The sequence below is a fragment of the Hyla sarda genome, chromosome 4, assembly GCF_029499605.1.
Source record: "Hyla sarda isolate aHylSar1 chromosome 4, aHylSar1.hap1, whole genome shotgun sequence".
NCBI lineage: Eukaryota > Metazoa > Chordata > Amphibia > Anura > Hylidae > Hyla > Hyla sarda.
This window is the reverse complement of record NC_079192.1, coordinates 293,165,503-293,190,803: the sequence shown is the minus strand read 5'-3', so window position 1 is coordinate 293,190,803 and position 25,301 is coordinate 293,165,503. Positions and strand designations below refer to the sequence as shown.

Here is a 25,301-nt window from a genome sequence, read left to right as displayed (position 1 = left end):
GCAAAAAGGGCATGCTGGGAGCTGTAGTTATGCAACAGCAGGAGGCAGACCACCACAACTCCCAGCATGCCCTTATGGGCATGCTGGGACTTGTAGTTTTGCAACAGCTGGAGGCACATTTTTTCTATGGAAAAGTGTACCTTCAGCTGTTGTGTAACTACAACTCCCAGCTTGCACCAACAGCTAAAGTGCATGCTGGGAGTTGTAGTAGTGCATCTGCTGGTTGCATAACTACAACTCCCAGCATGCCCGTTGGCTGTCGGTGACTGCTGGGAGTTGTAGTTTTGCAACAGCTGAAGGCACACTGAGTTATGTAGCAAACCAGTGTGTCTCCAGCTGTTGCATAACTACAGTCCCCAGCATCCCCAGCCAAAGTAGTATGCCTCCAGCTGTTGCATAACTACAAGACCCAGCATGCCCTTCCGCTGTCCATACATGCTGGGGGTTGTAGCTTTTGCAACAGCTGAAGGCACACTGGTTGCAAAACACTGAGTTTGTTACCAAACTCTGTGTTTCACAACCAGTGTGCCTCCAGCTGTTGCAAAACGACAACTCCCAGCATGCACTGATAGACCGTACATGCTGGGAGTTGTAGTTTTGCAACAGCTGGATGTTCCCCCCCCCAATGTGAACGTACAGGGTACACTCACATGGGCGGAGGATTACAGCAAGTATCCGGCTACAAGTTTGAGCTGCAGCAAATTTTCTGTCGCAGCTCAAACTGCCAGCGAGAGACTACGGTGAACCCCTGCCCGTGCGACTGTACCCTAAAAACACTACACTAACACACAATAAAAAGTAAAAAACACTACGTATACACATACCCCTATACAACCCCCCTCCCCTCCCCAATAAAAATGAAAAACGTCTGGTACGCCACTGTTTCCAAAACGGAGCCTCCAGCGGTTGCAAAACTACAACTCCCAGCATGCACTGATAGACCGTACATGCTGGGAGTTGTAGTTTTGCAACAGCTGGACGTTCCCCCCCCCCAATGTGTACAGGGTACACTCACATGGGCGGAGGATTACAGTAAGTATCCGGCTGCAAGTTTGAGCTGCGGCTCAAACTGCCAGCGTGAAACTACTGTGAACCCCCGCCCATGTGACTGTACCCTAAAAACACTACACTACACTAACACACAATAAAATAAAAAGTAAAAATCACTACAAATACACATACCCCTACACAGCCCCCCTCCCCAATAAAAATGAAAAACGTCTGGTACGCCACTGTTTCCAAAACGGAGCCTCCAGCTGTTGCAAAACAACTACTCCCAGTATTGCCAGATAGCCACTGACTGTCCAGGCATGCTGGGAGTTTTACAACAGCTGGAGGCACCCTGTTTGGGAATCACTGGCGTAGAATACCCCTATTTCTTCCCCTATGCAAGTCCCTAATTTAGGCCTCAAATGCGCATGGCGCTCTCACTTTGGAGCCCTGTCGTATTTCAAGGCAACAGTTTAGGGTCACATATGAGGTATCGCCGTACTCGGGAGAAATTGTGTTACAAATTTTGGGGGGTATTTTCTGCTTTTACCCTTTTTAAAAATGTAAAATTTTTGGGAAAAGAGGCATTTTAGGAAAAAAAATAATAATTTTTTTTTACATATGCAAAAGTCGTGAAACACCTGTGGGGTATTAAGGTTCACTTAACCCCTTGTTACGTTCCCCGAGGGGTCTAGTTTCCAAAATGGTATGCCATGTTTTTTTTTTTTGCTGTCCTGGCACCATAGGGGCTTCCTAAATGCGGCATGCCCCCAGAGCAAAATTTGCTTTCAAAAAGCCAAATGTGACTCCTTCTCTTCTGAGACCTGTAGTGCGCCAGCAGAGCACTTTTCACCCCCATATGGGGCGTTTTCAGAATCGGGAGAAATTGGGCTTCAAATTTTGGGGGGTATTTTCTGCTTTAACCCTTTGTAAAAATGTAAATTTTTTGGGAAACCAAGCATTTTAGGAATTTTTTTTTTTTTTTTTACATATACAAAAGTTGTGAAACCCCTGTGGGGTATTAAGGTTCACTTTACCCCTTGTTACGTTCCCCAAGGGGTCTAGTTTCCAAAATGGTATGCCATGTGGGGTTTTTTGCTGTCCTGGCACCATAGGGGCTTCCTAAATGCGGCATGCCCCCAGAGCAAAATTTCCTTCAAAAAAGCCAAATGTGACTCCTTCTCTTCTGAGACCTGTAGTGCGCCAGCAGAGCACTTTTCACCCCCATATGGGGTGTTTTCTGAATCGGGAGAAATTGGGCTTCAAATTTTGGGGGGTATTTTCTGCTTTAACCCTTTGTAAAAATGTAAATTTTTTGGGAAACCAAGCATTTTAGGTAAATTTTTTTTTTTTTTTTTTTTTTTACATATGCAAAAGTTGTGAAACCCCTTTGGGGTATTAAGGTTCACTTTACCCCTTTTTACGTTCCCCAAGGGGTCTAGTTTCTAAAATGGTATGCCATCTGGGGTTTTTTGCTGTCCTGGCACCATAGGGGCTTCCTAAATGCGGCATGCCCTTGTCACGATTCGGCTGGCTGGAGGTGGATCCTCTGTGCCAGAGAGGGATTGGCGTGGACCGTGTTGGTGGACCGGTTGTAAGTTGCTACTGGTATTCACCAGAGCCCGCCGCAAAGCGGGATGGTCTTGCAGCGGCGGTAGCAACCCGGTCGTATCCACCAGCAACGGCTCAACCTCTCTGACTGCTGAAGATAGGCGCGGTACAAGGGAGTAGACAAGAGCAAGGTCGGACGTAGCAGAAGGTCAGGGCAGGCAGCAAGGATCGTAGTCAGGGGCAACGGCAGGAGGTCTGGAACACAGGCTAGGAACACACAAGGAAACGCTTTCACTGGCACAATGGCAACAAGATCCGGCGAGGGAGTGCAGGGGAAGTGAGGTATAAGTAGGGAGTGCACAGGTGAGAATACTGATTAGGCCTGCTGCGCCAATCAGTGGCGCAGCGGCCCTTTAAATGGCAGAGACCCTAAGGAGCGGGGCCGCGCGCGCCGGGACAACACAGACGGGGAACGGGTCAGGTACGGGAGCCGAGATGCGCATCGCGAGCGGGCGCGTCCCGAATCGCGAATCGCATCCCGGCTGGGAGTAATATCGCAGCGCACCCGGTCAGCAGGTCTGACCGGGGCGCTGCGAATGAGAGAACGCTGCGAGCGCTCCGGGGAGGAGCGGGGACCCGGAGCGCTCGGCGTAACAGTACCCCCCCCCCCCCTTGGGTCTCCCCCTCTTTTTGGAGCCTGAGAACCTGAGGATAAGACTTTTGTCCAGGATGTTGTCCTCAGGTTCCCAGGATCTCTCCTCAGGGCCGCAATTCTCCCAGTCGACCAAGAATAATCTTTTACCTCTGACCGTCTTGGATGCTAGAATCTCCTTCACAGAAAAGACGTCAGAAGATCCGGAAACTGGAGTGGGAGAAACAACTTTGGGAGAGAAGCGGTTAAGGATGAGTGGTTTAAGGAGAGAGACATGGAAGGCATTGGGAATACGGAGAGAAGGAGGAAGAAGGAGTTTGCAAGAGACAGGGTTGATCTGGCACTTGATTTTGAAAGGACCAAGATAGCGTGGTCCCAGTTTATAACTGGGGACACGAAAGCGGACATATTTAGCGGAGAGCCATACCTTGTCTCCGGGAGCAAAAATGGGGGGAGTTCTTCTTTTTTTATCAGCAAATCTTTTCATCCGGGATGAAGCCTGTAAAAGAGAATTTTGGGTCTCTTTCCATATGGTGGAAAGATCACGAGTCACTTCATTCACAGCGGGCAAACCAGAGGGCAAGGGAGTAGGGAGGGGAGGAAGAGGGTGACGGCCGTACACCACGAAAAATGGGGATTTAGCAGAAGATTTGGAGACTCTGAAGTTGTATGAGAATTCGGCCCATGGTAGAAGATCTGCCCAGTCATCCTGGCGGGAGGAAACAAAATGCCGTAAATAGTCACCCAGGACCTGATTAACTCTTTCTACTTGCCCATTGGATTGGGGATGATAAGAAGAAGAGAAGTTTAATTTGATCTTGAGCTGTTTACAGAGGGCCCTCCAGAATTTAGACACGAATTGGACGCCTCTATCTGAGACGATATGCGTGGGCAAACCGTGAAGGCGAAAAATGTGTACAAAAAATTGCTTTGCCAACTGAGGCGCTGAAGGAAGACCAGGAAGAGGAATAAAATGTGCCATCTTGGAAAATCGATCAACGACCACCCAAACAACTGTGTTGCCACGGGATGAGGGCAAGTCCGTAATAAAGTCCATACCAATCTGTGACCAAGGCTGTTCAGGAACAGGCAGAGGATGAAGGAGACCAGCAGGCTTCTGGCGAGGAGTCTTATCCCGGGCACAGACAGTACAGGCCCGCACGAAATCAATAACATCAGTCTCCAGAGTCGGCCACCAATAAAATCGAGAGATGAGTTGCAAGGATTTTTTGATGCCCACATGGCCTGCGAGGTGGGAGGAGTGTCCCCATTTGAGAATCCCGAGACGCTGGCGTGGAGAAACGAAGGTCTTCCCTGGAGGAGTTTGCCTGATGGAAGCTGGAGAAGTGGAGATCAGACAGTCCGGAGGAATGATGTGTTGCGGAGAGACCTCTACTTCAGAGGCATCAGAAGAACGAGAGAGGGCATCGGCCCTAATGTTCTTGTCAGCAGGGCGAAAATGGATTTCAAAGTTAAAACGGGCAAAGAACAACGACCACCTAGCCTGGCGAGGGTTCAGTCGTTGGGCAGACTGGAGATAGGAGAGATTCTTGTGATCAGTGTATATGATAACTGGAAATTTTGATCCCTCCAGCAGGTGCCTCCATTCCTCAAGCGCCAATTTAATGGCCAGTAGTTCTCGATCCCTGATGGAATAGTTTCTCTCCGCCAGGGAGAAGGTCCTAGAAAAAAAACCACAAGTCACAGCATGCCCGGAAGAGTTTTTTGTAGAAGGACAGCTCCAGCTCCCACTGAGGAGGCATCTACCTCCAATAGGAAGGGTTTAGATGGGTCAGGTCTGGAGAGCACGGGAGCGGAAGAAAAGGCAGACTTGAGATGTTTAAATGCGTCTTCCGCTTGGGGGGACCAGGACTTGGGATTGGCATTTTTCTTGGTTAAAGCCACGATAGGAGCCACAATAGTGGAAAAGTGTGGAATAAACTGTCTGTAATAATTGGCGAACCCCAAAAAACGTTGGATAGCACGGAGTCCGGAGGGGCGTGGCCAATCTAAGAAGGCAGAGAGTTTATCTGGGTCCATTTGTAGTCCCTGGCCAGAGACCAAGTATCCTAGGAAAGGAAGAGATTGACATTCAAAGAGACATTTCTCCATTTTGGCATAAAGTTGATTGTCACGAAGTCTCTGAAGAACCATGCGGACATGCTGGCGGTGTTCTTCTAAGTTGGCAGAAAAAATCTGAATATCGTCCAGATAAACCACAACACAGGAATATAGGAGATCACGAAAAATTTCATTAACAAAGTCTTGGAAGACGGCAGGGGAGTTGCATAGGCCAAAGGGCATGACCAGATACTCAAAGTGTCCATCTCTGGTGTTAAATGCGGTCTTCCATTCGTCCCCCTCCCTGATGCGGATGAGATTATAAGCACCTCTTAAGTCCAGTTTGGTAAAGATGTGGGCACCTTGTAAGCGATCAAAGAGTTCCGAGATAAGAGGTAAGGGGTAGCGGTTTTTTACCGTGATTTTATTAAGTCCGCGGTAATCAATACAAGGACGTAGGGAGCCATCTTTTTTGGACACAAAAAAAAATCCAGCTCCGGCAGGAGAGGAGGACTTGCGGATAAACCCCTTTTTTAAATTCTCCTGGATGTACTCCGACATGGCAAGAGTCTCAGGAGCAGACAGAGGATAGATTCTGCCCCGGGGTGGGGTAGTACCCGGGAGGAGGTCAATAGGACAGTCATAAGGCCTGTGAGTAGGCAAAGTCTCAGCTTGCTTTTTGCAAAAAACGTCAGAATAGTCCATATAAGCCTTAGGAAGACCGGATACAGGGGGAACCACAGGGTCACGGCAAGGAGTACTGGGAACCGATTTAAGACAGTCCTTGTGACAAGAAGTACCCCAGTTCTTGATTTCTCCTGTGGACCAATCAAGGGTTGGGGAATGGCGTTGAAGCCACGGTAATCCAAGAAGAATTTCAGAAGTGCAGTTGGAGAGGACCAAAAATTCAATTTTTTCGTGATGAGGTCCGATGCACATTAGGAGAGGTTCCGTGCGGTAACGCACGGTACAGTCCAATCTTTCATTGTTAACAGAATTGATGTAGAGGGGTCTGGCGAGACTGGTCACCGGGATGTTGAACCTGTTGATGAGAGAGGCCAAAATAAAATTTCCTGCAGATCCGGAATCCAAGAAGGCCGTAGCAGAGAAGGAGAAGGTAGAGGAAGATATCCGCACAGGCACAGTAAGGCGTGGAGAAGCAGAGTAGACATCAAGAACTGTCTCATCTTTGTGCGGAGTCAGCATACGTCTTTCCAGGCGGGGAGGACGGATAGGACAATCTTTCAAGAAGTGTTCGGTACCGGCACAGTACAGGCATAGGTTCTCCATGCGGCGTCGTGTCCTCTCTTGAGGTGTCAAGCGAGACCGGTCAACTTGCATAGCCTCCACGGCGGGAGGCACAGGAACGGATTGCAGAGGACCAGAGGAGAGAGGAGCCGGGGAGAGAAACCGCCTCGTGCGAACAAAGTCCATATCCTGGCGGAGCTCCTGACGCCTTTCGGAAAAACGCATGTCAATGCGGGTGGCAAGATGAATAAGTTCATGCAGGTTAGCAGGAATTTCTCGTGCGGCCAGCACATCTTTAATGTTGCTGGATAGGCCTTTTTTAAAGGTCGCGCAGAGGGCCTCATTATTCCAGGATAATTCGGAGGCAAGAGTACGGAATTGGATGGCGTACTCGCCAACAGAAGAATTACCCTGGACCAGGTTCAGCAGGGCAGTCTCAGCAGAAGAGGCTCGGGCAGGTTCCTCAAAGACACTTCGGATCTCCGTGAAGAAGGAGTGTACAGAGGCAGTGACAGGGTCATTGCGGTCCCAGAGCGGTGTGGCCCATGACAGAGCTTTCCCAGACAGAAGGCTGACTACGAAAGCCACCTTAGACCTTTCAGTTGGAAACTGGTCCGACATCATCTCCAAGTGCAGGGAACATTGCGAAAGAAAGCCACGGCAAAACTTAGAGTCCCCATCAAATTTATCCGGCAAGGATAATTGTAAGCCGGAAGCGGCCACACGCTGCGGAGGAGGTGCAGGAGCTGGCGGAGGAGATTGTTGCTGGAGCTGTGGTAATAGCTGCTGTAGCATCACGGTCAGTTGAGACAGCTGGTGACCTTGTTGCGCTATCTGTTGCGACTGCTGGGCGACCACCGTGGTGAGGTCGGCGACAACTGGCAGTGGGACTTCAGCGGGATCCATGGCCGGATCTACTGTCACGATTCGGCTGGCTGGAGGTGGATCCTCTGTGCCAGAGAGGGATTGGCGTGGACCGTGTTGGTGGACCGGTTCTAAGTTGCTACTGGTATTCACCAAAGCGGGATGGTCTTGCAGCGGCGGTAGCAACCCGGTCGTATCCACCAGCAACGGCTCAACCTCTCTGACTGCTGAAGATAGGCGCGGTACAAGGGAGTAGACAAGAGCAAGGTCGGACGTAGCAGAAGGTCAGGGCAGGCAGCAAGGATCGTAGTCCGGGGCAACGGCAGGAGGTCTGGAACACAGGCTAGGAACACACAAGGAAACGCTTTCACTGGCACAATGGCAACAAGATCCGGCGAGGGAGTGCAGGGGAAGTGAGGTATAAGTAGGGAGTGCACAGGTGAGAATACTGATTAGGCCTGTTGCGCCAATCAGTGGCTCAGCGGGCCTTTAAATGGCAGAGACCCGGCGCGCGCGCGCCCTAAGGAGCGGGGCCGCGCGCGCCGGGACAACACAGACGGGGAACGGGTCAGGTACGGGAGCCGAGATGCGCATCGCGAGCGGGCGCGTCCCGCATCGCGAATCGCATCCCGGCTGGGAGTAATATCGCAGTGCACCCGGTCAGCAGGTCTGACCGGGGCGCTGCGAATGAGAGAACGCTGCGAGCGCTCCGGGGAGGAGCGGGGACCCGGAGCGCTCGGCGTAACAGCCCTCAGAGCAAAATTTCCTTCAAAAAAGCCAAATGTGACTCCTTCTCTTCTGAGACCTGTAGTGCGCCAGCAGAGCACTTTTAACCCCTATATGGGGTGTTTTCTGAATCGGGAGAAATTGGGCTTCAAATTTTGGGGGGTATTTTCTGCTATTACCCTTTTTAAAAATGTAAAACTTTTGGGAAACCAAGCATTTTAGGGAATTTTTTTTTTTTTTTTTTTTTTACGTATGCAAAAGTTGTGAATCACCTGTGGGGTATTAAGGTTTACTTTACCCCTTGTTATGTTCCCCGAGGGGTCTAGTTTCCAAAATGGTATGCCATGTGTTTTTTTTTGCTGTTCTGGCACCATAGGGGCTTCCTAAATGTGACATGCCCCCCAAAAACCATTTGTCGCTCCTTCCCTTCTGAGCCCTCTACTGCGCCCGCTGAACAATTAACATAGACATATGAGGTATGTGCTTACTCGAGAGAAATTGGGTTTCAAATACAAGTAAAAATGTTCTCCTTTTTACCCCTTGCAAAAATTCAAAAATTGGGTCTACAAAAACATGCGAGTGTAAAAAATGAAGATTGTGAATTTTCTCCTTCACTTTGCTGCTATTCCTGTGAAACACCTAAAGGGTTAAAACGCTGACTGAATGTCATTTTGAATACTTTGGGGGGTGCAGTTTTTATAATGGGGTCATTTATGGGGTATTTCTAATATGAAGGCCCTTCAAATCCACTTCAAACCTGAACTGGTCCCTGAAAAAAAGCGAGTTTCAAAATTTTGTGAAAAATTGGAAAATTGCTGCGGAACTTTGAAGCCCTCTGGTGTCTTCCAAAAGTAAAAACTCTTCAATTTTATGATGCAAATATAAAGTAGACATATTGTATATGTGAATAAAAAAAAAAAATTTGGAATATCCATTTTCCTTACAAGCAGAGAGCTTCAAAGTTAGAAAAATTCAAAATTTTCAAATTTTTCATCAAATTTTGGGATTTTTCACCAAGAAAGGATGCAAGTTACCACAAAATTTTACAACTAAGTTAAAGTAGAATATGTCACGAAAAAACAATCTCGGAATCAGATTGATAACTAAAAGCATTCCAGAGTTATAAATGTTTAAAGTGACAGTGGTCAGAATTGCAAAAAATGGCTGAGTCCTTAAGGTGAAAAAGGGCTCAGTCCTTAAGGGGTTAAATGAACCTTCCCCAAGAAGTGTAAGTCCTTCCTTTATATGTCCTATTCCTTTTGAATATACTTCTGGCTTTGGCTCAAAAACTGCAGTGGTAGTTTTACAGAAAAACTAGCAAGTTGAAACACAGCCTTATTCTTATTAAGTACCGTATATACTCGAGTATAAGCCGACCCGAGTATAAGCCGAGACCCCTAATTTCAACCCAAAATCCCAGGAAAAGTTATTGACTCGAGTATAAGCCTAGGGTGGGAAATACCTCATCCCCCCCTGTCATCATCCAGACCCGTCATTAACATCCTCATCATCCCCTTGTCATCATCCCACACATCCCCCCTTCATCATCCCCTTGTCATCATCCCACACATCCCCTTATCATCCCACACATCCCCCCTTCATCATCCCCTTGTCATCATCCCACACATCCCCCCTTCATCATCCCCTTGTCATCATCCCACACATCCCCTTATCCCACACATCCCCCCTTCATCATCCCCTTGTCATCATCCCACACATCCCCTTATCCCACACATCCCCCCTTCATCATCCCCTTGTCATCATCCCACACATCCCCCCTTCATCATCCCCTTGTCATCATCCCACACATCCCCTTATCATCCCACACATCCCCCCTTCATCATCCCCTTGTCATCATCCCACACATCCCCTTATCATCCCACACATCCCCCCTTCATCATCCCCTTGTAATCATCCCACACCCCCCCCCTTCATCATCCCCACCCCCCTTCATCATCCCCACACCCCCCCCCCCCTTCATCATCCTCTTCTCATCATTCGCCCTCAGTGGTCTTCAACCTGCGGACCTCCAGAGGTTTCAAAACTACAACTCCCAGCAAGCCCGGGCAGCCATCGGCTGTCCGGGCTTGCTGGGAGTTGTAGTTTTGAAACCTCCGGAGGTCCGCAGGTTGAAGACCACTGCGGCCTTCAACATGCGGACCTCCAGAGGTTTCAAAACTACAACTCCCAGCAAGCCCGGGCAGCCATCGGCTGTCCGGGCTTGCTGGGAGTTGTAGTTTTGAAACCTCCGGAGGTCCGCAGGTTGAAGACCACTGCGGCCTTCAACATGCGGACCTCCAGAGGTTTCAAAACTACAACTCCCAGCAAGCCTGGGCAGCCATCGGCTGTCCGGGCTTGCTGGGAGTTGTAGTTTTGAAACCTCCGGAGGTCCGCAGGTTGAAGACCACTGCGGCCTTCAACATCATCCAGCCCCCTCTCACCCCCTTTAGTTCTGAGTACTCACCTCCGCTCGGCGCTGGTCCGGTCCTGCAGGGCTGTCCGGTAAGGAGGTGGTCCGGTGAGGAGGTGGTCCGGGCTGCTATCTTCACCGGGGGCGCCTCTTCTCCGCGCTTCCGGCCCGGAATAGAGGCGTTGCCTTGACAACGACGTATCTGCGTCGTTGTCAAGGCAACGTGACTATTCTGAGGCCGGGCCCGAAGCGCTTAGAAGAGGCCTCCCCGGTGAAGATAGCAGCCCGGACCACCTCCTCACCGGACCACCTCCTTACCGGACAGCCCTGCAGGACCGGACCAGCGCCGAGCGGAGGTGAGTACTCAGAACTAAAGGGGGTGAGAGGGGGCTGGATGATGTTGAAGGCCGCAGTGGTCTTCAACCTGCGGACCTCCGGAGGTTTCAAAACTACAACTCCCAGCAAGCCCGGACAGCCGATGGCTGCCCGGGCTTGCTGGGAGTTGTAGTTTTGAAACCTCTGGAGGTCCGCAGGTTGAAGACCACTGCGGGTGGGGGAGTTCACTCGAGTATAAGCCGAGGGGGGTGTTTTCAGCACGAAAAATCGTGCTGAAAAACTCGGCCTATACTCGAGTATATACGGTAAGTAGAATAAAGCTATTCTGCAAATAATCTACTAAATATATTCTTAAATATAGAAAATGATATTCTAACAACTCATTTATTATATCTTTTTTTGCTTATCTTATTCTGGTTATTACGAATTTCACTACAGGAGAGAATGCAGCAAGTTTACTCTTCTCATATGATGTGTTGCAGAAAATATTATTTCCTCTAAATCATATCTTATAAACGGTGGAATGTGTTACTTGTGCTGATAAACTACTTGGTCACAACTTATCTATATATACATCTATAAAACGCAGTGTATGTGTGTATGTATGTTCAAACATAAAGTTTTGGAGTTATTTCAATTAAACTAAGCACACATCTTTCATAAATACAATTATAGTACAGTTTAGGGATGTCCTGATCGATAGGAAGGCAATCAGGAGATGTACCAAAAATCCTATGCAAGTCTAGGGGACTTCTCCTGATCATGTTACTTTTAGGCTGTGGAGATTGTCCAGGAGTCTTAAACATCCTGCTGCCAGACCAAGGTCATGGTAGAGTATTCTTTAACTGTCCGGCAGGCAGTTGCAGAGAATAGTTGGTGTGGGGGAAGGGAGAGAGAAAGGGGCTAGCGAGAGAGAGATGATTTAGTGCAGGCTATGAAGAGTGCGTGCGGAGAAAAGACATCAGTGTGGGGGCACGGAGAGGACATGGCAGTGCCACTGTAGTGAGTAGTGCAGGTAGGATAAGCAGGCTATCACAACTGGGGCTTTAGGAGCCTGGGAAAGCTGGGTAGCTGCTTTCCCCCTCCCATAAGGTTTAGGTAGGAAGACTGGAAATGCCAGATACTCAGTTAATTTCTATATATCACACATTATTTATTATTTTTATATATTATTTTTAATCTTCACATAATGAAATCTGTAATTGACCTACTATATATTTATATATGTTTATATATTTAAAAGGGTACTTTTTTTTATCAACTGGTGCCAGAAAGTTAAACAGATTAGCGATTTACTTCTATTAATAAAATCTTATTCCTTCCAGGACTCATCAGATGCTATATGCTCCACAGGAAGTTCTTTTCTTTTTGAATAGAAGTTTTGATTAGAAGTAGTTTACAAATCTGTTTAAATTTCTGGCACCAGTTTATTTAAAAAAAAAAAAATTCCAGCGCGGAGTACCCCTTTAAGGCTTTCAGGTAAAAGCAAACCTCTATGTTTCAATATGTTTCTTCTGACAGCATATGTTCCATAGATCAAACCAGAAAGTAAATTCCCTGAATAATTGATGAATAATGTATAATTTATGCCTGATTTATATTGCCTCATATATGCAACTGTGTTATGGCTCTGATACTTCTCTCTTGAAAACTGTATATTAAAACTATGGTCCCCTAAATGCAATAATATGCCTACAACTAAAGGTGGTCATACTTTCAACAGTTCTTTTTCCTATTTCCTACACACACAAGAGTGTTTGGCTCAAGCGAGAAAGAAGTGGTAAGCTGTTGCCAGACTTCTCTGACAGAAGCTTATCTCTTTGAGAACAAAAGTTCTAACATGTCTAATCCTTCTTTCCTCGACACCATCTGTTAAAGGGGGACTCCGTTGGAAACAAGGGAGTACCAATGGATAGGGGATAAGATGTTAGATCGAAGTTGTCCCCTCTAGGTCGTCACCCCTGTCATATGGTGCACGGAGCGAAGTCCGCTCCATGCCCGATGACTGGCGATGCAAGCCACGACGCCCTCTCTATTCACTTCTATGGGAGGAGGGATGATGACTATGTACTAGCTGTCACGCCCCTCCCATAGACATGAATGGAGGGGGTGTGGCGTGAGCCTCGCAATCTAACATCTTATCCCCTATCCTCTGGAATACCCCTTTAAGGAAGAGTCAGCAGGTTTGGTTGACTTTTGACTAATGTGTATGTGGACCCTTAAAGGAGTAGTCCAGTGCTGAAAAACATATCCGCTATCCTAAGGATAGGGAATAAGTTTCAGATTGTGGGGGGTCCCACCACTGGGGCCCCCCCACGATCTCCTGTATGGGGCCCCGGCTCGCTGGTCAGATAGCACGTGTCCACCACCGCACGAAGTGACGACCGACACGCCCCCTAAATACTGCGCTATGGCAGAGTCAGAGATTGCCGAATGCAGTGCTCCGGCTCTGCCATAGAGTTGTATTGAGGGGGCGTGTCAGCCACTGCTTCGTGCGGTTGTCAACACGGGCCCCGTACAGGAGATCGCGGGGGGCCCCAGAGGTCGGACCCCCTGCAATTCTTCGGATAGGGGATACGTTTTTCAGCACTGGACTACTTCTTTAATATAAGTCACAGGTACTCAATGTTGCTTAACACAGCTTCTGTGTACATGGCTCTGCTGCATCACAAAGAGCCCCCTAAGAATCTCTAATAAACGATGAACACTTTTATCTCTGACCATATTGCTATCTTACCACTTCTTGCATTTAACATAACTTTGATTGCTCTTTTACCTCAGGTTGGTCTAAGGATCCTACTATATGAGGTAATTGTCAGCCGAACATGCCTATATCACTGTGACCCCATAAAGAAATCATCTGCAGTTGGGGATGTGCGGCCGATGAATGAGTGCAGCAAAAGAACATACAAATGATCCAGAGATTGTTTGTTTGGCCTTCTTCACTAGATGCTCGAGCTGCATGAATTGGCTTTGTAAACAACTGCCCATCTATAAGATCAATGCTCATATGCAGGGTGGCTTGGGCCGTCTAAAAAGGCTGGTGGTCAAACACATATAGAGGATGTTTAATGTGTTACTTTGAGTCAACAGAGGAACTTCCTTTATCAATGCATGTTGAAATTAACATGAGAACAATAAAACTAATTTTGTATTACTCCATTTAGTTCCTTGTGACAATACTTTTCTTTTCCCCATGGTACGTCACCTGGAATGCCCCGGTTTTCTTTCCGGTACCTGTAAAGTTTGCAAGTCATGGTTACTCACACTCTACGGAGAGTGATAAGTCAGAGATGTGAGGAAGCTGTAGAGACAGTGTGGTTGTGAAATAAATGGTCCCTCCCTTTTTTGGCTCATCTGGGATGCACAGCTTATAAAAGAACAAGTCATATATGATTATATTTCCACAGGCAACGGGCAAAGCCTTACAAAGGAGCTCTCTAAATATACCATGGGGACGGAATTACCCAATGTGTTTGTGAAGGAAAGCTGTATAGGAGGTTACACTGATGTTTTACAGGTAAATTCACGATTGATTTTTACCATTTTGGTTTAAATGTTTTCTTATATTTATGTTTACTTAGATTATTGACAGTAAAAATGACCATAAACCTGACATAAATCTGACTCCAATATAGGTTAATGGGGTCCATTAGGATTCATCTGGATCCTTTTAAATAAATCCAACATGGCTGTCATGAAACTCATTGCAGTAGTGTAAATCAAGCTTAAGCCTAATTTTTTAAACAATCTTTTAAAATATGCCATTAAATTTTGTCTGATATGTTGAGTAACTTTTACTTTCCTTTTTATTTAATCTTGTTCTGATTTTAGCTACTTAATGGTTTATTTTCTATTCTTGTCTACAATTATTGGAGCTCAGACACATTAACGGTCCGATGTCAGTTGTAAGGCTAGGTTCACATCTGTATTAGAGCAATGTATGCAAAATCCATCAATATAGTGGGACTTGAGTGGAGAATACAGAAATACAAGCCGTCATTCTTTATCCACTAAAATCCATCAAAAGTAAACAAACAATTGGCAGAAACCAGACGGACCTCATTGAAAGCCAATGGGAGCTAATGATCGGACTCTGCAATGGAGCTCCCAAACGGAGCTCAGACACAGATGTGAACTTAGCCTAAGGTCACATGTCTGGCTAAAGCTTAGATGAACCCTATTATAAGCAGAATTTTGAAAGTAGCAAAGCTTATAAATGGAGAAACTTCCAGCAATACTAAAATCTGTGTAAAAAAATGAAGCAGAGTGTTTGCAAAGCTACTTAGTTGTTATGTATATTGATACTGTGAAATGTGTTGAAGTAAAATGACACTATAAAGCTGTATTTCATGGTAAGAACTGCAGGGCATAGCTGTTAGCATATACAAGCAAACTGTTCTTGGTGGTGGCAAAACTTATAAAATTGCTTTTAATTTCATGTCATGGAGAGGCAGGACTGAGCTGCTCAAGTGCCGCTGCCTGGCCTTTCGCACTTGAAGGGGTATTTTGCCCCCAGACATCTTATCCCCTATGCCTGATTGTGGATTGCGGGGGGTCTGGCGGATGGGACCCCCCCCCCCCCTGATCTCAGGCCTGGCACCCTGGAATTCTGAATATTTATTTTAATAATTCACATTTGCTCTGTGCAGCAGATTAAATGGGCGCTGGGTCAGAGATCGTGGGGGTCCCAGCGGGTGGACCCCCTGCAATCAGACATCTTATCCCCTATCCTTGGGATAAGGGATAATATGCCTAGGGGCGGAGTACCCCTTTAAGCAGCTCAGCACTCCCTCCTTGACACTTGACTAGAAATTTTGCTTTTATACCCTAACAGCTATCAATTGGTGTCTGTAGCTCATAGCAGCAAATAGAGCTGATAGATTCCCTTTAAGGAATCCATTTACACACATCCTTCTAACATCAATAGGCTATCAGCGTAATGCTTAAACATACCACTTCCCCCAGAAGCTCTCCCCTCCTGCTAATAGATGAGGCGCCTATTTTTACTACGAATTCTTTAACTGAGTATTTACAATAGTTTTTCTATGCCAGACTTTCAAGTCTTGGTAACTGAACTGTATCTACAAAGTGCATCTGTAAATTTACATTTCTATTAAATTAAACAGACGAGATTACTCGAATGAAGAATATATGATTTATTTATCACGATGAACAAACAAAAGCAGATGAAGCAAATGAGTAGGACATTCTGCATACTATAAACAGAACAGCTTATGTAAATAAGCTTAGCAATGTAGTACACGTCACGTGAGGCGCTGTCAATATCCTACATTGTTTTACAGAAGTATGGTCACATGACTGACACTCCTAAATATATAATTACAGGCTTTTTCAATTCCCGTACTACATGTAAGGGGAAAATATTCTATTCACATGTCCTGATGACAGAATAACCGGAAGATGCATGAGTTAGCAGACCAGCTTGTGTTATCCCTGGTTGTTTGCATATCTAATATGACAAATCAGCATTGAGTTAATATATCATGGAGATGAACAAGTAATAATAGTCATACACGTGAAATAGAAGAGAATATATAATGAGAAAGATTTATTAATACCGGTACACTGTGGAATTGGTGTGCCAGGATCTTTTTTCTTTCAGAAAGCAAAGTCAGAATTGGCATAGTTTTCTGCTACATTTCCACTAGGAATGATTATAAATATGTTACGTTCGTCGTGACTCTGAAGCACCCTGTAATAGAAATTGGCAGACAAGTTTCTTAAATATTCATGATAAACCTGAATACCATATTTTTCAATGTATTTACGGCAGTAGACTGGCATAGATACATTCAGAACTTTGCTCCAATATGTTGTTGCAAAACTCATGTGCTTCAATAGTTCTATTATAGGTGAAAGAAGGGTCCACATTTTTATAGAATCCTATATGTGCCTAGATATGTAGTAATACATTTCCCACTCTTGTAAAGCATGTATAAGTTGGCTTTATTTTCACTCAAGAGACCCGAGCAAGTCATCCAGCATTCACAGAAACAGAGGCCCAGATTTATCAATCTGTCTGAGACAAAAATGGGTCTGATTTTTTATCATAGATTGCAACCAAAAAGAATTTGTCAATAAGCACATTGTTTAAAAATAAAACATACAAAACAATGTGTATGTACACTGTCCTTTTCTATAGATTTTAATATTTAACATATTATTAGATTAAAAAAAAGCGCTTTTTATACTTTTTTTTTTTTACTTCTTTACTTCTGTTTTTGGTTTTCATTTTACACTGTGTGAGCATAATACACATAATACAGTAGCATAATACATCTTATGTGTAATTTGTAAATGCAGTGATGGATTGTGGTCCAAAGTGTTGCAAAAATAATTCATTATTTCTGTTCTTTTTCTAGTTGTCCAAAGATGGTTTGTTCCAGAAATTGTTAGAAGGCAAACATGATAAACCCAAGGAGGATGCCTATGACTATGATTTGATAGTTATTGGTGGAGGATCAGGAGGTCTAGCAGCTTCCAAGGTACAAACACTGGGACAACCAGAATGATCTCAATCAATAATATTTCCTCAATGGAAACATGAATGTGACTGGTTTTGTATTTTCCTAACAGGAGGCTGCACAGTATGGTAAGAGGGTGCTCGTACTGGATTATGTCAAGCCTTCACCTTTAGGAACCACATGGGGTAGGTTGGATACTATAGTTTAATACAACTTTAAAAAGCATTCCAGTTTGATAGATACTATAGATGTGCAGTTAAATCATTTCTTATGTTCCTGGGAATACTATGGGCACACTTCCATTTTTATTGAGTCCTCCATTAACAGAGAGGGTAACTGGTGCCATCTAACGGCATTGCTATTAGAAAAATCCTGTTAAGACCAATGGGACAAATAAATTAAACGTGAACAACATAGAGAAAAACTGCAGTGTGAAAAGAAATGCATCTGTAATGTCATTATTTGTACTTTCATATGTAACTTAGGTCTATTTAATACTAACTTGCAAAAATTATGGCCAATGCCATAATATATTTGCATACATTTTTCTGTAATTCACTTAATACTGAATTACTGTGTTTGTTGCTATGTATTTATTTATATGATGTGCCACTTCCTTTTATAGGCCTTGGAGGAACGTGTGTCAATGTAGGCTGTATACCCAAAAAATTGATGCATCAGGCAGCTCTGCTTAGGCAATTTCTGAAAGATTCCAGCAAATATGGATGGCAGATTGAAGATAATGGTATGTGCTAAATGTGATTTCTATTTTCCCATGTAATACTGACATCTGTCATGTATCATACAACAGCCCCATTGGCTATTGGCTATTTGTACAATACAGTGGCCCAGATTTACCAAACTGAGTAAGAATAATTTTTTTTTAGTAATTTTCCCACAGCAACCAATCACAGCTCAGGTAATGAGCTCTGGTAAAGTGAAAGCTGAGCTGTGATTGGCTGCTGTGGGAAAATCATTCCAGTTTTTCTCTTACACAGTTTGATAAATCTAAGCCAATATGTATTTTTTTACTTATATATATATATATATATATATATATATATATATAAAATATATATATATATATTATATATATATATCTTCTGCATAATATTAGAGATTAGAAAATGCTTCATCCAGTCCACCATCCATTAAATTTAGGTATCCAGCTACATTTTAAATGAAATGAATTATTTGTTTTGAATCTCTTTACAATATAATAGGATATAAAACGAGCATAGAACTAAATGTGTTAGTTGAGATGAACCAATGATAGCGATCAAAATGCTATACAGGCACTATCCAGAGGCTGATTAGTAATGCATTATTGACTGCACTCCAGTGTGAGCCGAAATAGTAACAGTAAATATGTATGCAAATTGCACATAACAGAAATAGGTTCGCTGCTAAATTGTGCAAATTACTGAGTCAACTCCAGGGAAATGATCTCAGATTTGCCTTTTTTTCTGGATCTTATTACATGTGGTAATAATTTCACTTGACATACTTGGACATATTTCATGATTATAGTAGCTATAATAAGCATAAAAATACAAGCCTTGACTAGTAAATTGCAAAATCATATCCTTGTTATAAAATGTGCATGTAGCTGTATACACTAAAGAATGCTGTTTTGTTGGCTAAGCAAGCATCTGTATATACTTGGAACTGGTGACATCATGCTTACGTTCGACAAGAAAACCCAATAAAAGTTATTCACAACTAAGTGCTAATATCTAAGACTGAATATTCAAGCTAGTTACAGTATACTTTCCCCCTAACTTTCATGAATCGTTTCATAATATAAATATTACTTCTGTCCCAATTTAATTATGTACATTTGTCTCTTGCTTTTCCTCTAAAAAGTACAACATAACTGGGACATTATGACAGAATCTATCCAGAATTACATTGGCTCTCTGAACTGGAACTACAGGGTGGCACTAATGCAAAACAAAGTGAAATATGAAAATGGCTATGGAGAGTTTGTGGAACCACACAAGATAAAGGTAAAGCCATGTTCAAATACAGGAACGAACACTGAAAAATACTCACAAACAACCCATAGTCCAACTAATACAACATAATAATCATGATACATAAAGTTCTTACACCACTTGTTTTATTATACAGTCATGGTCGTGAATGTTGGCACCCCTGAAATTTTTCTTGAAAATGAAGCATTTCTCACAGAAAATGATTGCAGTAACACATGTTTTGCTATACACATGTTTATTTCATGTGTGTGTATTGGAACTAAACCAAAAAATGGAGGAAAAAAGGCAAATTGGCCATAATGTCGCACCAAACTCCAAAAATGGGCTGGACAAAATTATTGGCACCCTTAACTTAATATTTGGTTGCACACCCTTTGGAAAAAATAACTGAAATCAGTCACTTCCTATAACCATCAATAAGTTTCTTACACCTCTCAGCCGGAATGTTGGACCACTCTTCCTATGCAAACTGCTTCAGGTCTCTCTTATTGGAAGGGCACCTTTTCCCGACAGCAATTTCAAGATCTCTCCACAGGTGTTCATTGGGATTTAGATCTGGACTTATTGCTGCCACTTCAGAACTCTCCAGCACTTTTTTGTCATCCATTTCTGGGTGCTTTTTGACGTATGTTTGAGGTCATTGTCCTGCTGGGAGACCTGAGATCTCTGATGCAAACCCAGCTTTCTGACACTGGGTTGTACAGTGCGACCCAAAATCCGTTGGTAATCCTCAGATTCCATGATGCCTTGTATACATTCAAGGCACCCAGTGCCAGAGGCAGCAAAACATCCCCAAAACATAATTGAACATACACCATATTTCACTGTAGGTACTGGGTTCTTTTCTTTGTAGGCTTCATTCCGTTTTTAGTAAACAGTAGAATGATGTGCTTTACCAAAAAGCTCTAGCTTGGTCTCATCTGTCCAGAAGATGTTTTCCCAGAAGGATTCTGACTTACTCAAGTTCTTTTTGGTAAAATGTAATCTTGCTTTTTTATGTCTCTGTGTCAGCAGTGGGGTCCTCCTGGGTCTCCTGCCATAGCGTTTCATTTCATTTAAATGTCAACGGATAGTTTGCCCTAACACTGATGCTCCCTGAGCCTGCAGGACAGCTTGAATATCTTTGGAACTTGTTTGGGGCTGCTTATCCACCATCTGGACTATCCTGCATTGACACCTTTCATCAATTTTTCTCTTCCACCCACGCCCAGGGAGATTAGCTACAGTGCCATGGGACAAAGGCAAATGTGGACAAAGGCAAATCTAGATCTCTGGAGGTGGACTTGTAACCTTGAGATTGTTGATATTTTTACACAATTTTGGTTCTCAATTCCTCAGACAGTTCTCTTCTCCTCTTTCTGTTGTCCATGCTTAGTGTGACACACACAGACACACAATGCAAAGACGAAGTGAACTTCTCTCCTTTTTATCTGCTTTCAGGTGTGATTTTTATGTTTCCCACAACTGTTACTTGCCCCAGGTGAGTTTAAAGGAGCATCACATGCTTGAAACAATCTTATTTTTCCACAATTTTGAAAGGGTGCCAATAATTTTGTCCAGCCCATTTTTGGAGTTTGGTGTGACATTATATATAACAACCTTTAAGGGGTTGCCCCCTATCGGGGAAAACCCTTTACTAGAACCCCCCCCCTTTTAAAATATAACCTTTATTGGTATTTTAAAATTATACCCCACACAGACATTTAAAATTCCAGCAGATTTGATATGGTGTGTAAACTAGTATGTGTTATACACTTGTAAGGGATATAGTGGTCCAAATATGCGCTTATGTAGTCGTGTGCTCCTTATCCAACACACGTCAGCTGTTGGAACCCAATCCCTATTCTATCATTATCCTCCGCTGATTTAAAACCAAGCAACTACTAGCCTCCCCGACGTTTTGCTGAACGGATCAGCTTTGTCAAGGGTAGCGAGGCCTTTAGGAGCACACGACTACATAAGCGCATATTTGGACCCCTATATCCCTTACAAGTGTATAACACATACTAGTTTACACACAAATCAAATCTGCTGGAATTTTAAACATCTGTGTGGGGTATAATTTGAAAATACCAATAAAGGTTATATTTTGACCCCTTAACGACGCATTTATTTACGTATATTTACGTCCTGCGCCGGCTCCCGCGATATGAAGCGGGATCGCGCCACGATCCTGCATCATATCGCAACGGTCCCGGCGCTCATCAACGGCCGGTACCCGCGGCTATTACCACACATCGCCGATCGCGGCGATGTGCGGTATTAACCCTTTAGAAGCGGCGGTCAAAGCTGACCGCCGCTTCTAAAGTGAAACTGAAAGTGACCCGGCTGCTCAGTCGGGCTGTTCGGGACCGCCGCGTCCCGAACAGCTGACTGGACACCGGGAGGGCCTTTACCTGCCTCCTCGGTGTCCGATCGACGAATGACTGCTGCGTTCCTGAGATCCAGGCAGGAGCAGTCAAGCGCCGATAACACTGATCACAGGCGTGTTAATACACGCCAGTGATCAGCATAGGAGATCAGTGTGTGCAGTGTTATAGGTCCCTATGGGACCTATAACACTGCAAAAAAAATGTTAAAAAAAAGTGTTAATAAAGGTCATTTAACCCCTTCCCTAATAAAAGTTTGAATCACCCCCCTTTTCCCATAAAAAAAATAAAACGTAAATGTCCGAACTATAAAAATATATCATTAATTAAACCGCACGGTCAATGGCGTATGCGCAAAAAAATTCCAAAGTCCAAAAAAGCGTATTTTGGTCACTTTTTATACCATTAAAAAAATGAATAAAAAGTGATCAAAAAGTCAGATCAAAACAAAAATCATACCGATAAAAACTTCAGATCACGGCGCAAAAAATTAGTCCTCATACCGCCCTGTATGTGGAAAAATAAAAAAGTTATAGGGGGCAGAAGATGACATTTTTAAACGTATACATTTTCCTGCATGTAGTTATGATTTTTTCCAGAAGTACGACAAAATCAAACCTATATAAGTAGGGTATCATTTTAACCGTATGGACCTACAGAATAATGATAAGGTGTAATTTTTACCGAAATATGCACTGCGTAGAAACGGAAGCCCCCAAAAGTTACTAAATGGCTTTTTTTTTCGATTTTGTCGCACAATGATTTTTTTTTCCGTTTCGCCGTGCATTTTTGGGTAAAATGACTAATGTCACTGCAAAGTAGAATTGGTGACGCAAAAAATAAGCCATAATATGGATTTTTAGGGGGAAAATTGAAAGGGTTATGATTTTTAAAAGGTAAGGAGGAAAAAACGAAAGTGCAAAAACGGAAAAACCCTGAGTCCTTAAGGGGTTAAAAGGGGGAGTTCTAGTAAAGGGTTTTCCCCGATAGGGGGCAACCCCTTAAAGGTTGTTATACATATCAATTTGCCCTGAAGCCTCCAGGCACATTTTTGTTGCATTCAATTAGACCTGGTGTGACATTATGTCCAAATTACTTTTTTCCTCCCTTTTTTGGTTTAGTTCCAATACACACATAAGGAATAAACATGTGTTACTGCAATCCTTTTATGTGTGAAATACTTCATTTTCAAGAAAAATTTCAGGGGTGCCAACATTTACGGCTATGTCTGTATGGAATGGTGCTGCCAGCATTATATACATAAGCATGCTAAGTTATCGACAGTTATTAGAAAGCAATTGCAAAAACACAATTAATCAAAGCTATATAGTTTCTGTCATATAGTTAAATCAAGGTTATCCTCTTTAAGTCACTAATACTATTCTATTGTCCTTAATGTAATCTATGGTGGCATGGCCTCCAAGGAAACACCACAGAGCTATATCATGAAGGTACTTGTCTTCTAGGAGCTAGGTCAGTAAAGTCTATCATTATGGAAGAAAGAAAAAAGGTAGCTATTTTGTCACTCTATGCTAGTGCTTAGTTTTCCTTGGCTATGTCCTACATAACTCATATTCACCTGTACAGGTAATATACTATCATCAGTATATTCTTTTTGGGAGTATACACATGAGGAAAAGTGGCATCTGTTAAAATTCTGGTAACATTAAAAAATACATATATGTGTGATTATATGGGTAAATTTGCAACGTTACAATAAAATGACATTTTTAACTCATTATCTCTTTCTTTAAAGTCAACCAATTCAAAAGGAAAAGTGAAGTATTTTACAGCAGAAAAATTCCTCATAGCTACCGGAGAAAGACCACGTTACCTTGGTATACCTGGTGACAAGGAATACTGCATTACAAGGTATCAGTTATAACTGTTTGATGTATAAACTTACTTGTCATGTGTCACCGCTGGAAATATAAAGTATACAACAATGAGAAGGAAGTGTTTGATCAGAGCCATATAAGCAACAATAAACCAAACGATATTTTTTGGGCAGATCTGCATGATATTTAACACCACAAGTATAAATAAAATCATCCAATAAAAGAAAAGTTGTTAATATGCCATTTTACACTGACCACTGTTGCAGTGGCTTATACTTGTGTTATGTTCTATATAATAAACAAGCCATGTAGAAAGTCCATGAAGAGAAAAATCACAGCACTTATTGGACAGAACCGGTGTTTATTTCATTGTATATTAAGAATCTCTTCTCTATTTAATTTCAGTGATGACCTCTTCTCCCTGCCCTACTGCCCTGGAAAGACGCTGGTGGTTGGTGCATCCTATGTTGCACTGGAGTGTGCGGGATTCCTGGCAGGACTGGGGCTGGATGTTACGGTCATGGTGCGTTCAATTCTCTTGAGAGGTTTTGACCAACAAATTGCTGAGAAGATTGGAGAACACATGGAGGAGCATGGAGTGAAGTTTATCAAACACTTTGTGCCAACAAAGGTACAATTTAATTTATCATGCTGCATATATCCTCCCAGCTGCACCAAATGTATGAAGGATTCTTTGAATCTACAAGTTTTTCATCAAAATATCAAAGTCATTAATAATAAACAAATGTGTCATTCAGGCTGGGTTCACACATATTATTTTGGTCAGTATTTGCATCATTTACTTTGTTTTGAACCCAAAACATGAGGCATGGCTGGATTATTAAAGGGGCACTCCAGTACAACAATCGTTTAACTGCAGCGATCCCACAGAATGCATGGAGCATGTGGCGACATGCCACTACATGCCTAGGGACAGAACTCCATGTGTACCCCTTTAAATAGTACCCTTCTAAATGGTCATTCAAGTATTCAGTGGAAGCCAATAGAAGCAGTTTTTGGGGATGTTTTTGGCCTGTTTTTTTTTTTTTTTTTTTTGTTTACATATTCTGAGATCTTTTCTGGGGGCAAAAGCTACAACCCAAATAGTCTCTTTATAATTGAAAGTTTTGGGGTCATTTATGTTCCAAATTATGCACAAAATGTGCGAAATAATTTGCTGAAAAAAATTACAGCCAAATAAGAATTAGATTTTTGTGAATTGAGATTTTTTGAGAACCCCATGGTTAAAAAAAAAAAAAAAAAAAAAACAGCTGGTTTTGGTCTGTTTTTTTTAACAAAATAACAGCTATTTTTCAGTCTGTCTCAAAAAGGCCCAGAAATGTGTGTGCACATAGCCTCACAAGTGTTTTTGTCTCAGGAACTAGTGCCTGCTGATTTTCCTTAATTTGGGAAAGGTTAGCTTTCCCTAGTTGGCATTGGTCTGAAAAGAGTAACATAGTACCAAGCATTCATCAACTATGCAAACTTAAAGGCGTCTTGAGCCCCAAATATGGCAGGCATATATATATATATATAGGATAGGGAGATATATAACATATGAGTGATGGCCATGCTGGTTCCATGATTGAGAAAACTGTGTTTTATTGTCCTGGACACCACAGTTGCAAGTGGGAATGCTTGATATATGATTGATGATCATGCATATAATATAGTCATATTGTGATATGTCTTTTCCCAACGATACACCCACATATTGATGTGACCAGTAGTGTTGAGCGGCATAGGCCATATTCGAATTCGCGAATATTCG

At 43.3% G+C, this 25,301-nt stretch overlaps 1 protein-coding gene across 4 annotated transcripts in view; it reads left to right on the top strand.

Annotated features, from left to right (window-relative positions):
- The window catches only part of TXNRD1 (thioredoxin reductase 1), a 108,057-nt gene that overhangs the window by 65,870 nt on the left and 16,886 nt on the right, over nt 1–25,301 (top strand). For 3 of the 4 annotated variants that reach the window (XM_056574509.1, XM_056574510.1, XM_056574511.1), the window contains 7 exons: nt 14,249–14,358; nt 17,225–17,347; nt 17,439–17,511; nt 17,952–18,071; nt 19,193–19,335; nt 23,449–23,564; nt 23,936–24,161. In XM_056574509.1, the coding sequence (XP_056430484.1) occupies nt 14,249–14,358; nt 17,225–17,347; nt 17,439–17,511; nt 17,952–18,071; nt 19,193–19,335; nt 23,449–23,564; nt 23,936–24,161 (911 nt within the window). Of the gene's footprint in view, nt 1–10,763; nt 10,859–14,248; nt 14,359–17,224; nt 17,348–17,438; nt 17,512–17,951; nt 18,072–19,192; nt 19,336–23,448; nt 23,565–23,935; nt 24,162–25,301 lie in introns of those variants that run through there. The other variant, XM_056574512.1, reaches the window with a different exon arrangement.